Genomic DNA, 11,405 nt, shown 5'->3' with positions numbered 1-11,405 from the left:
GCATTAAACCCATGGACATTGTCTTCCATGACACCATGTAAGCACAAAACAGATACATTCACAAACCATTCTATCTTTCCATTGTAATAACTCGGCATAACAAATTTGAACCTTTTGCTTTGCGCATTGTTAACCCTCAAACGAGCTCTTAATGGTGTACTATTATTGTAGAGGCCGAATGTACATCTTCTCTTCTCGATCTATTGAGTAACTTATGACCCGCTACACGAAAGAAATAGTTGACGTTGATTTTATAATTGTATGCTTCGCGGCACACCCTTCTGCACTAAACTAGAATTTCTTTTAGAAATTATTGGACCATATAAACTCTCGTGTCTGACTAATCGAACAATGCCAAAATGTCATACCAGTGGACCGGATGAGAGCTGGCAGGAATGTTTCTAGAAGACAAAATGGAGTAAATAAATTTGATCCTACTTAATTAACAGCTTAATATAATTTTTATCATAGAATGCTGACAAGGCGACGTGGTGTAGAAAGTGGAATACTGTACAAGCTTTCAAATATTATGTTTTTTGCTTGTATACCTATTCTGTATGTAACCTCCTTTTAAAAAAACAAAAAAAAATCTTTTTGAAGAAATATTCTGCACGCAAAGGAATTTTTTTTTGCTTACTCTTCCACTATGGGCCATACATACATGGCGTCATGATGCGCAGATCCATACGTGCCGCAGTTGTATGGCTGCCATCTCGTCTTCTTGATGGCTTCTGGTTGGCAAGTCAAAGTGGCAGACATGTTGTGGCGTCATCATGTCGCTCATGTACCTTAATTCTTGCACGTATCTCAGGTCACCTCTCCACTTGCGAAAACCGTTTCGGCACAGCTTATTGTATATCTTCTCACCTGGCCATTTAAGACATATATTTGTTTATTATTATTAAGAAACATGAATGCCTCCACCAACCTCTGTTTTGTCGCCTGAACAAAAAATGTCTCTTATAGCTTGTCTTTTTTAATGAGAAAGAAATCTCTGCTCAGCAAAGGTTGGGGCATCAAACTCCTGAAATAACTAGAGAATTCCGAAGATAACTGTAGAGAACTCCTGAAATAACTGTAGAGATTTATCATGTGTAGTAATTGTGTAATGCGGTCTAGCAAGTATGCCATGCCACGTCAAAGCCGGTCTAAAAGAGAATGAAATCCATGCCTCCACTTCTTCATTTTTTGAGATGATGATCCACTAAATTCTTTGGTGTGCGAACGCACGCACGCACGCGCAACCCATGGAAGGGGCGAGACACGCACGCTTTGAGGTGAATCTTGCGGCGTGCAGTCACAGGCACAGTGGACTGGAGCGCGCGCATCACGCATGAATGGTCGGAGCGTCGTGTGTCGTCGAGGTGTCGGGCATCCGCCGGGGTTTCGACCGGCTCCGGTCGCCGATCACGAGGCAGGCAGGCAGGCAGGCCCGAGCTTGCTTTGACCTCGTTTTCCTTTTTGCTCCGAGGCGATGGCACCGTCCACCGACCCATCCATCCCATGCGATTGATCTTCCCATAATCTCTTGGCTCGCTGTAAAGTTGCTCAGTTCGGCGGGCACACACGCTCGGATTGGGTGATTTTGCTGTCAGCGTGGCCGGCGAGGCCTCCCGTCACTGTCCGACAGGTCGCCAACAGTGGAAGGACGGAGATGCGTCGCGTGAGAACGCGGCCCAGAAGCGAGGCGAAACCGGTGCGACGGGGACGGGACAGCGCGACGGACAAACAAACGTACACGCCCGGAGTTGGAGTCCCCGTCCGCCGGCCCCTCCACACCGCGTGCACCAACCCGGTTCCGCACAAAAGGCGGCACCCCACCCGGCCGGGGCAGAGCAAGAGCAGAGCACACACCAGCAGTCCATCCAGCCCAGCACCTCGCGCGCGCCATCAGCTAGCTAGGATAGGATTGTCTCAAAAAAAAAAAAGCTAGCTAGGATAGGACGTACGTGCCCCGCTCCCCGCGCTCACCGCCCGGCTCGCCGAAACCGCGGCGAGCTTTCTCATCCCGCTCCGTCCACGCCGCGATCGACACCCTTCCCTTTCCCCCGTCTCCCTCCTGGAAATTCGGCACGTTCACACCGCCCCTATAGCTGCCAGTACAAAACAGAGGCCAGCCTTCCTTGCACGGCTACTCTGCTATCCCCTGCTCTACTCTGCTCTTCCCCTGAGACAGACGGCACACGCCCCGTTCCTTGCCCGACGTCCCGTGGAACGCCGACGCCGGCGCCTGAACCGAGGTCCTCTTGTCCGCGGCAGCTCGCCGGAGCACGCGCGAGGCGCCGAGCGATGAGCTGCCTGGGGTGGCTCAAGAAGAAGAAGGGGTCCGGGAGCGGGAGGCGGGGCACCACGATGACGACCATGACCACCACCACCACAACAACAACCACCGGGTCGGCGGTGAGCACGAGCCGGTCGGACGACTCGGGGGCGGGGCGGCCCACCAGCAAGTCCACGGGCTCCGCCTCCTCGCAGCGGAGCATCTCCTCGCTCTACGAGGAGCGCGGCCACGGCCAGCTGCGGGCCTTCGAGTACGACGAGCTCCGGGCCGCCACCAACGACTTCGGCCGCGCGCAGAAGCTCGGCGAGGGCGGCTTCGGCGGCGTCTACAAGGGCTTCGTCCGCCCGCTCGACCCCCGGGCCGACCGCATCGCCGTCGCCGTCAAGCGCCTCAACACGCGCGGCCTCCAGGTACGCTCCCCCACCCACCCATGCCGCCATGCCGCCATCCCTCCCTCCATCTACGAGCGAATTACGTACAGTAGTTTCCTATTCTGTTCTGCTCCCCGCGTGATTCAGTGTCCAATTATTTACGCACACCCAGTTTTGTCAGAGTTTGGGGGGCATCAGAATGTGACTGAATCTAAAGAAATTTCCCCCGGACAAAGAAGCATCCCACTTATTTTGAGAATTTGTTTCCGATCATAATTAATATTTTCAGAATTTGTTCAAAATTGTTCCTCTTGGCACCGCTCAAAAATGCAGGCAGAGAGCTTCCAGTGAACTCGGCCACTTTTTCCACCCCAAAAATTGTATTTATGTGCACGGGTAGTGTGTGCTCTTGCCAAATTTGACCAAGTGTTCCATCATGCGCACCGAGTCGCCGACTACAAGTGCAAGGGATTATTAACAGGTTCATGGAAAATCTGTTGAAGTGTGGTTGATCCATAGGAAGCAAAGGCACATTAGGCCTTTTTGAGCTGGCAGGGAAAGGAGGAGACATTTCTGGGTTGCAAAGTCTTGAAATTGGTCTCTCTCTTTGACTACTATACTCGGAGGTTAGAGCTTATCTGCTAGCATGCGTAGAAAGAAAAAGAAGTTTGTTAGGAAAAAGGGAGGGGAAATGCAGGACTTTCAAGGATCAAATATTGACTATAATAGTGTAGATTGCTCTTGCAATTGGGCTGTGGCAGTCAGATTTGGTACTAAATTTTATCAAAGAGTACTTTAATCATTTTGGAGCAGTTCAGCTCCTGGGAAACACATTGCTAAGATTGAGTATATGATTAATGAGAACATACGCATGCTAGTATTTTATCCACAAAAGAAAAGCTAAACAGATGGGAGGATATAATATTTTTCCCAACATTCTGGCATCTTGAAACATGATATAATATTTTGTTTCAAATATATAGACACGTATACTAGTTTGGTGTTGAATAAACATTAAAAGTAAACGGTGCCCCACTTCGTGCGGCACCCAGGAGAAGTATGGAGTTCAGAAAAGGATGTATACCAACCTTACATGTACATTCAGCATTACAGTATCCAATTTGCCCAATCAAAGGAGACAAACGGTTATAATGAAGTGTTCTGGAGGGCAAACCATTACGCTAATAATGTTGCTGTTCTTAGTTGACTACTATTCACTTTGAGACCAAATCCTGGTTCATGTACCTAGAAAAGAAAGGTCAGCTAGAAACCTAGAATTTTCAATTCTTCGTGCCTATTATTCCATTGCTTGCTTACGAATAATCTGCTAGCAACATAAGACTTCGTCCGGCACCATATTCTTATGTTTGCGTATTCAAATTTGATATTGTTCTACTGACTGAGCTACTGCTTCTTCCTTGACCGGTTGAAAAAGGAAATTTTTGCAAGGCACAAATTCGAATTGCTTAGTTTTCGATGTTTACTTTGCGTTGTAAGACTAGACTACTATTTAATGTTAGCGCATTGCCATTTTCTTATTTGCTCGTCAAATGAGCAGCCAGTTTTCAATGTTTTTATATATCAATATTTCTCAATTGCTAATAGTTTCTAGATATTTTTTTCCTGACAGGGACATAAGCAGTGGTTGGCAGAAGTACAGTTCCTTGGAGTTCTTGAGCACCCAAATCTTGTGAAGCTTCTCGGATATTGTGCCGTTGATGGTGAAAGGGGAGCCCAAAGATTACTGGTCTATGAGTACATGCCCAACAAGAGCCTGGAAGATCACTTGTTCAGCCGAATCCATCCTGCTCTCTCGTGGAACAGAAGGCTTCAGATTATCTTGGGTGCCGCAGAAGGATTGGCTTACCTGCATGAAGGGCTGGAACTTCAGGTATACTTCATACATCATTGTTGTTCACCTGTTTGTTAGTTCCTTCCAAAATTTCATTTATCATTTAGCAAAGAAACCCCTTTGGTAATTTTTATGAGCGTCGCAACCCAACCGCTAAGCTGCACCAGTGGTGCCAAACAAAATCTACAGGAAAGGCAGCATCATCTTGAGAATCTGCAGTTTTCTTGGTATTCAGCCTTCAGAAATGGGTTGTTGTGCTGTTTAGTGTTTGAGCCGTGCATCCATGTATGATCTATAGCGAGAGATCATGGTAGGGGTCAACGACGCGCACTAGAATTCGCACCACCACGCGCGTGTAAGATTCCTGAAGCTTAGTCAAGGACCACAAAATCCTCAAGTTGGATAGGCTAAGAAAGCATGCTAGGAGAAGTCATGTTCAGTTCCCCACCACTACGTGCCTGTAATATTCCAGGCAGCCAACTTTGTTGGAACTTTCTGAAAGCGCGGTTCAACATTCGTCGGTGCTTCGACACGCAGCCAACGTATTCGATTTCCCCTACGTTTCTCCTAGCGGGGCTGCTGCATCAAGCATTGGGGGTCTACTAAAGCATAAAGTAGTTAGTCAAGACATTATCAGCTGTCAGGGGAAGGCTAGTAGTGATCATGACTTAATTTTCTCAGGCCCTTCGTTAGTGTTGAAGGTTTGTTTTGAACATTACGAAAAGAAGATCGCGTGTTCATCGAAGGTGTCTCTAGCATTGTACACTATGCACTGCAGAATTATGTCCTCAAGTTCTTTTTCCTATTTGTTATCTAATCTGAGGTGCTCTGTTTTGCTAGGTGATCTACCGGGACTTCAAAGCCTCGAACGTGCTGCTGGACAAGGACTTCCAAGCAAAGCTATCAGACTTCGGGCTCGCGAGGGAGGGGCCAACAGAAGGGAACACTCATGTCTCAACTGCGGTACGTCGCCATCTTTTTGACCCAGATACTAAGAGAAATCTCAAGTTTCACGCAACCACATTTTGCCTCAACCATTTTGGCATTTCACCAAGATTCAGTTGGTCAATGGCTGCCACTAAATGTTGCTTACCTATGGTGGCACTTGCTCCCACGCATGCTGTTTGTTTGATGTGCACCTGATGATGACAAGCTTGTGCTCCGTTTGTCAATGGCGCCTCCCTTTTCTTCTGCATTTGACTCTGAATTTCTGAAACGTGGTTGCATCAACATTGTGTCAGCATGACATAGAACACACACATTATTACGTCATGCTTGCAACTACTAGATATATACTCCCTCCGTTCCTAAATATTTGTCTTTTTAGGATTTTAAATGGACTACCACATACGGATGTATATAGACACATTTTAGAGTGTAGATTCACTCATTTTGCTTCGTATGTAGTCATTTGTTGAAATTTTCTAGAAAGACAAATATTTAGGAATGGAGGGAGTATATGGCATGATATTTTCTCTCCCCTAAACATTTTCCTTTTCATGTGGTGATCAGGCTGTGGGGACGCACGGGTACGCGGCGCCGGAATACATCGAGAAGGGGCACCTGACGGCGAAGAGCGACGTGTGGGGCTTCGGGGTGGTGCTGTACGAGCTCCTGACGGGGCGGCGGTCCCTGGACAGGAACCGGCCGCAGGGGGAGCAGAAGCTGATTGAGTGGGTGGTCCAGTTCCCGCCCGACAGCCGCAACTTCCGCATGATCATGGACCCCAAGCTCCGCGGCGAGTACTCCTCCAAGGCGGCCCGGGAGATCGCCAAGCTCGCCCAGAGCTGCCTCCTCAAGAACCCCAAGGAGCGGCCCGCCATGAGCGAGATCGTCGAGGTGCTCAGGCGAGCCGTGCAGACCGAGCAAGCCTATGTGGACAAGGCACCCGTCGCCGGCAACGGGAAGAGGGTCAACGTGGCGCCGCCGTCGAGGAGGTGACTGATATATGTTGTCGAGGAGAATTCCTTGTCCCTCCTCCTAGGCGAGGTTTGCGTATAGCTATGCGAACACGAGTTTAGATGATTTGAGTTGACGCGGATTGTTGATAGTGTTTTCTTTTCCCTCTTCTTTGGAGGCTCATTTGGGTGAAGAATCAGTTACTGTGGAATGCAAATTAACCAGCCAATACTTAAGTAGGAGTAGAAACCCTTGCCTGCTGGAGGATTCACTGCTCATATAGTTCAATAGTTGGATATCCCACTCTGAAGGTATGAGAAACTTCTTTCGTCCGTCCTCCTTGCCTCAAACGCGGCCACTCCCCGTAGGGTCTTCTTCCCATGTCGACGGCGAGCATCCATGCTGTGTGGTCCTTGGCGAGCATCCATCGTCGTCTCTGGTCCTTGCCGTAGCCATGTTGAATCTGAAAGTTCAGCTCAGGGCCCCTCTCAGTCTTGGCCATGATTTTTTTTCGAAAAGGGAGACTCCCCGGCCTCTGCATCAGTACGATGCATACGGCCACATTTATTAGATAGTAAAAAAGGTTCAACAAGGTCTCAAAGTCTGCAAACAACCGTAAAGGCTAGCTCACACAAAGCCTCAAAGCCAAAATAAACAGCCCAAAAAGCCACAACCGGCAGGCAAAATAGAAGATAGGTAAACTAATTTCCTATCCTATTACATGACCGCCATCCAAACCGGTTGAAGATATCCCGCGCTATCATCTCCCACCGGACAGATCCAGTAACCAAATGCTCCCTGGCCTCCATCGGAGTGAGTAAGGACCACATACGGATCAAAGCTGCAATCCAAATTGCCCATAACAACGCACATACTCCTACACGAATGTGTCTAGCTGTTTCGAACTCTATCCCAGCAAGCCACACCCCGAATAACGTGTTGACCGAAGTGGGAGGAGTAATGTTGAAGGCAATTTGCACAGAGCGCCACAACCCTCGTGCCAACGGACAGTCAAAAAAGAGATGCTTGATAGTCTCGTCCCGATCACAGAAACTACACCTAGTAGAACCTGTCCAGTTGCGCTTAACTAGATTGTCTTTTGTTAAGATTACTTGTTTATGCACAAACCACATAAACACTTTAATCTTCAAAGGGACTTTAACTTTCCAAACAACTTTGGAACTAGGAATCACACTAGTGTTAATGATATCAATATACATCGATTTAACCGTGAACTCCCCAGATCTAGTAAGCTTCCAACACAACTTATCGGGCTGAGGAGTTAACTGAACCTCCATCAGTCTACGGACTAGGTGAAGCCATGCTTCCCATCGTTCACCCACGAGCACCCTCCTAAACTGAATGTTGAGTGGAATGGACTGCATAACCGTGGCAACAAGAGCTTCACGACGCTGAACAATACGATAAAGAGACGGATACTGGGTCGCCAAAGGCGTGTCACCAAGCCACGTATCCTCCCAGAATCTAGTGTTGCTGCCATTACCGACAATACACCTCGTTCTGTTAAAGAAGGTAGTTTTGATTCTCATGAGCCCCTTCCAGAACGGCGAATCAGTTGGTCGCAGAGTGACCTGGGATAGGGTCTTGGACTGCAGATATTTACTACGTAAAATCTGCGCCCATGTTGCCTCTGTCTCAGAAGATAACTTAAACAACCACTTACTAAGCAGGCATCTGTTCTTAACTTCAAGATTTTCAATACCAAGGCCCCCTGGTCCTTTGGTGACAGATAATATCCCATTTGGCCAGTCTGTATTTTCTCTTAAGCTCATCACTTTGCCAAAAGAATCGGGATCGATAGAAGTCCAGTCTTTTCCTAACTCCAACTGGGACCTCAAAGAAGGATAAGAGGAACATAGGTAAACTCGTGAGCACCGAGTTAATAAGAATCAATCGGCCTCCATAAGACATGAGTTTTCCTTTCCAGCAACTCAGTTTCTTCTCGAACCGATCCTCGATACACTTCCACTCGCTATTTGTTAGCTTACGATGGTGAATGGGAATACCGAGATACGTGAAAGGTAAAGCCCCCACTTCACAACCAAACAATTGTCTATAAGCCTCTTGTTCATCTTTGGCTCTACCAAAGCAGAACAACTCGCTTTTATGGAAATTAATCTTCAGCCCCGACAATTGTTCAAATAAGCATAACACTAACTTCATGTTTCTCGCTTTTGCCAAGTCGTGTTCCATAAAAATGATTGTATCATCAGCGTATTGCAGAATGGACAAACCACCATCTACCAGATGAGGCACCAAGCCACCCACCTGACCGGCCTCCTTTGCCCTCCCAATCAGAATCGCTAACATATCAACCACAATATTGAACAAAATTGGAGACATAGGATCACCCTGCCTCAGACCCTTGTGTGTTTGGAATTAGTGACCTATGTCGTCACTCACTTTAATTCCAACGCTCCCTTTTTGCGTGAATGCCTCCACCTGGCGCTGCCAAGCTTCATCAAAGCCCTTCATGCGCAAAGCCTGTTGAAGGAACGGCCATTTGACTTTATCATATGCCTTCTCGAAGTCCACTTTGAAAATAACTCCATCCAGTTTTTTCGTGTGAATCTCATGGAGCGTTTCATGAAGGACCACAACCCCTTCCAGGATGTTCCTGTTCGGCATGAAAGCCGTTTGAGAAGGTTGCACCACAGCATGCGCAATCTGAGTTAGCCTAATCGTCCCAACCTTGGTGAAAATTTTGAAACTGACATTCAGAAGACAGATCGGCCGAAATTGTTCAATTCTCACGGCCTCTGTTTTCTTAGGGAGAAGGGTTATTGTTCCAAAATTAAGTTGGAAAAGCTGCAAATGTCCCGAGAACAAATCATGGAACATCGGCAACAGGTCCCCTTTAATAATATGCCAGCACTTCTTATAGAACTCAGCCGAGAAACCATCCGGCCCAGGTGCCTTATTATTTTCCATCTTGGAAACGGCCTCGAAAACCTCCTTCTCCGAGAAAGGGGTGGTTAAGATATCGTTCTCCGCAGCAGAAAGTTGAGGTACATCTTGTATCCTAGACTCATCCAACGACACACAGTTGTCCTCAGGTGGTCCAAACAATCGTTTGTAATACTCAGTGATGTAAAGCTTCAGGTTATCCTGACCGATAATTGTACCCTCATCTTGTTCTAGCTGGAAGATTCTCTTCTTCCTATGTTTGCTATTGGCAATCAAGTGGAAGAATTGAGTGTTCGCGTCCCCCTGGACCACTCGGCGAACCTTGGCTCGCAGCGCCCACTTTAATTCTTCCTCACGAAGAAGCTCTTTCAACCTCATCTCAGCATCAAGCTTGGTATGAAGCTCGGTGGCCGGCAGAAGCGTGGATTCTGCCTTTATGTCTAAAGCCTGAATCAGGGCCAGTAGCCGATCCTTTTCAGCCTTATAAACCCCACTAAGATGTTTAGCCCACCCACGTAGGTAACTTCTCAAATGCCTAATCTTATTCTGCCAGCGCTCAAGCGCATTCCTACCGCCTGCATCCTTAGCCCACTCTCTGGCTACGAGATCCAGGAAACCTTCTCTCTCGAACCACGCAAGCTCGAACGAGAACAAATTCTTATTGCCCGAGTAAGTAGCCCCACCAGAGTCGAGCAGAAGAGGCGTGTGATCAGAAATCCCGCGAGAGAGAGCCTGAACTGTTACAAAGGGAAACTTCTGTTCCCAGTCGACACTAGCAAGTACCCGATCCAACTTCTCAAACGTTGGATTTGACAAAGCGTTAGCCCATGTGAACTTCCTACCTGAAAGCTCAATCTCTCTCAAATCCAAGCTTTCAATAATAGTGTTGAACATGAACGACCATCTCCCGTTGAAATTATCATTGTTCTTCTCATCACGTCTCCAAAAAATATTAAAGTCTCCCCCAACCAGAATTGGGAGTTGCTCAGACCCGCAAACTCTGACAAGGTCGGCCAAAAAATCAGGTTTTCTGCCTGCGCAGCACCATACACCGCCACCAGAGCCCAGTCAAATCCATCAACCTTGGACCGCACCCTGAACTTAACAGCAAAATCACCCATGCTCACACTTCTAACTTCGAGAGAGTCGCATCTAACACCAAGTAAGATCCCTCCCGATCTTCCTCTCGGTGGCAGACAATGCCAGTCATAATCAATACCCCCCGATAAAGTGTTGAGAAATTGTGGTGAGAAATTGGCCCTACCAGTTTCCGACAATGCAATAAAGTCCAATCTATGCTCAATGGATGCTTCTGCGAGGAACCTCCTTTTAGCCAAGTCCTTAAGACCTCTGCTATTCTAAAAGACTCCTTTCATATCTCATCATGGAATTTTTTAGCCGTGCGGATCCTAGCACTCCTACGTACCACGGACATCGGGTAAATCTTGCGCTTCCATTTGCGCTTAGGGCTGGTCCTCGTGCCCCCCCCGGTCCTCACTCCCCGTTTCTGGGTTGCTAACTACAACCGTCTCGACATACTCATCCTCCTCCTCTGGCTCCTGAAGGGGAGGCGCGAGATCAGCACAAAAGTCATCAAGCACCCGGACTCCCAAAGCATCAATCTCGGAATCATTCATGGGTTTTACGGCGGCTAAGTTACGAATCAATTCTAGAGCCCTCTCGGCTTCCAGATCAAGCAAATCATTGATGGAATTAGAAACTTCACCCTCATTACTACCTAGTGAAATTCCTAATTGGTTTACATTACCAACAATCTCATCATTCGAAAAATGCAAGATAGAATTCAAAGTATTCACCGACATACCAGTAGTGACCCGGACGTCACGAAGCTTGGCCGCCCTCTCAGCGCATCGCGGCTGCATGTCGTCCACCTCCGGACGGCCCTGAAGACGACTGCTCAACCGTCGACCCTTAGACGCCTGGTCCGGAATCCCGCCGAACCGAATAACCTCCTCCCGCGTGAAGATGCCCGGGGAGTGACCGCTTGTCACGCTCCGAACACTCAGCTGGTCTCCATGACCAGGAGAAGGCGCCGAGACAGATGATGGGGAAC

The 11,405-nt window shown here is 47.9% G+C and overlaps 1 protein-coding gene across 1 annotated transcript; it reads left to right on the top strand.

The window, feature by feature from the left end:
* Positions 1–1,834: 1,834 nt before the first annotated feature.
* On the top strand, positions 1,835–6,667 carry LOC119311301 (probable serine/threonine-protein kinase PBL19). The gene is made up of 5 exons (XM_037586947.1): positions 1,835–1,913; positions 1,958–2,691; positions 4,283–4,543; positions 5,345–5,467; positions 6,017–6,667. Exons 2-5 carry the CDS (start codon positions 2,290–2,292, stop codon positions 6,443–6,445), a joined length of 1,215 nt encoding a protein of 404 aa, XP_037442844.1. The 5' UTR covers positions 1,835–1,913; positions 1,958–2,289; the 3' UTR covers positions 6,446–6,667.
* The last annotated feature ends 4,738 nt before the right edge of the window (positions 6,668–11,405 follow it).

Source organism: Triticum dicoccoides, chromosome 5B (assembly GCF_002162155.2).
Source record: "Triticum dicoccoides isolate Atlit2015 ecotype Zavitan chromosome 5B, WEW_v2.0, whole genome shotgun sequence".
Classification (NCBI taxonomy): domain Eukaryota; kingdom Viridiplantae; phylum Streptophyta; class Magnoliopsida; order Poales; family Poaceae; genus Triticum; species Triticum dicoccoides.
This window is presented reverse-complemented; position numbering and strand designations above follow the sequence as displayed.

Excerpts from the sequence above, each read along its gene's own strand:
- LOC119311301 (XM_037586947.1), top strand. The coding sequence starts at position 2,290 with ATGAGCTGCCTGGGGTGGCTCAAGAAGAAGAAGGGGTCCGGGAGCGGG. Across the intron at positions 4,544-5,344 it reads ATGAAGGGCTGGAACTTCAG|GTGATCTACCGGGACTTCAA; the intron begins GTATACTTCATA and ends CTGTTTTGCTAG. Across the intron at positions 5,468-6,016 it reads ACACTCATGTCTCAACTGCG|GCTGTGGGGACGCACGGGTA; the intron begins GTACGTCGCCAT and ends TGTGGTGATCAG.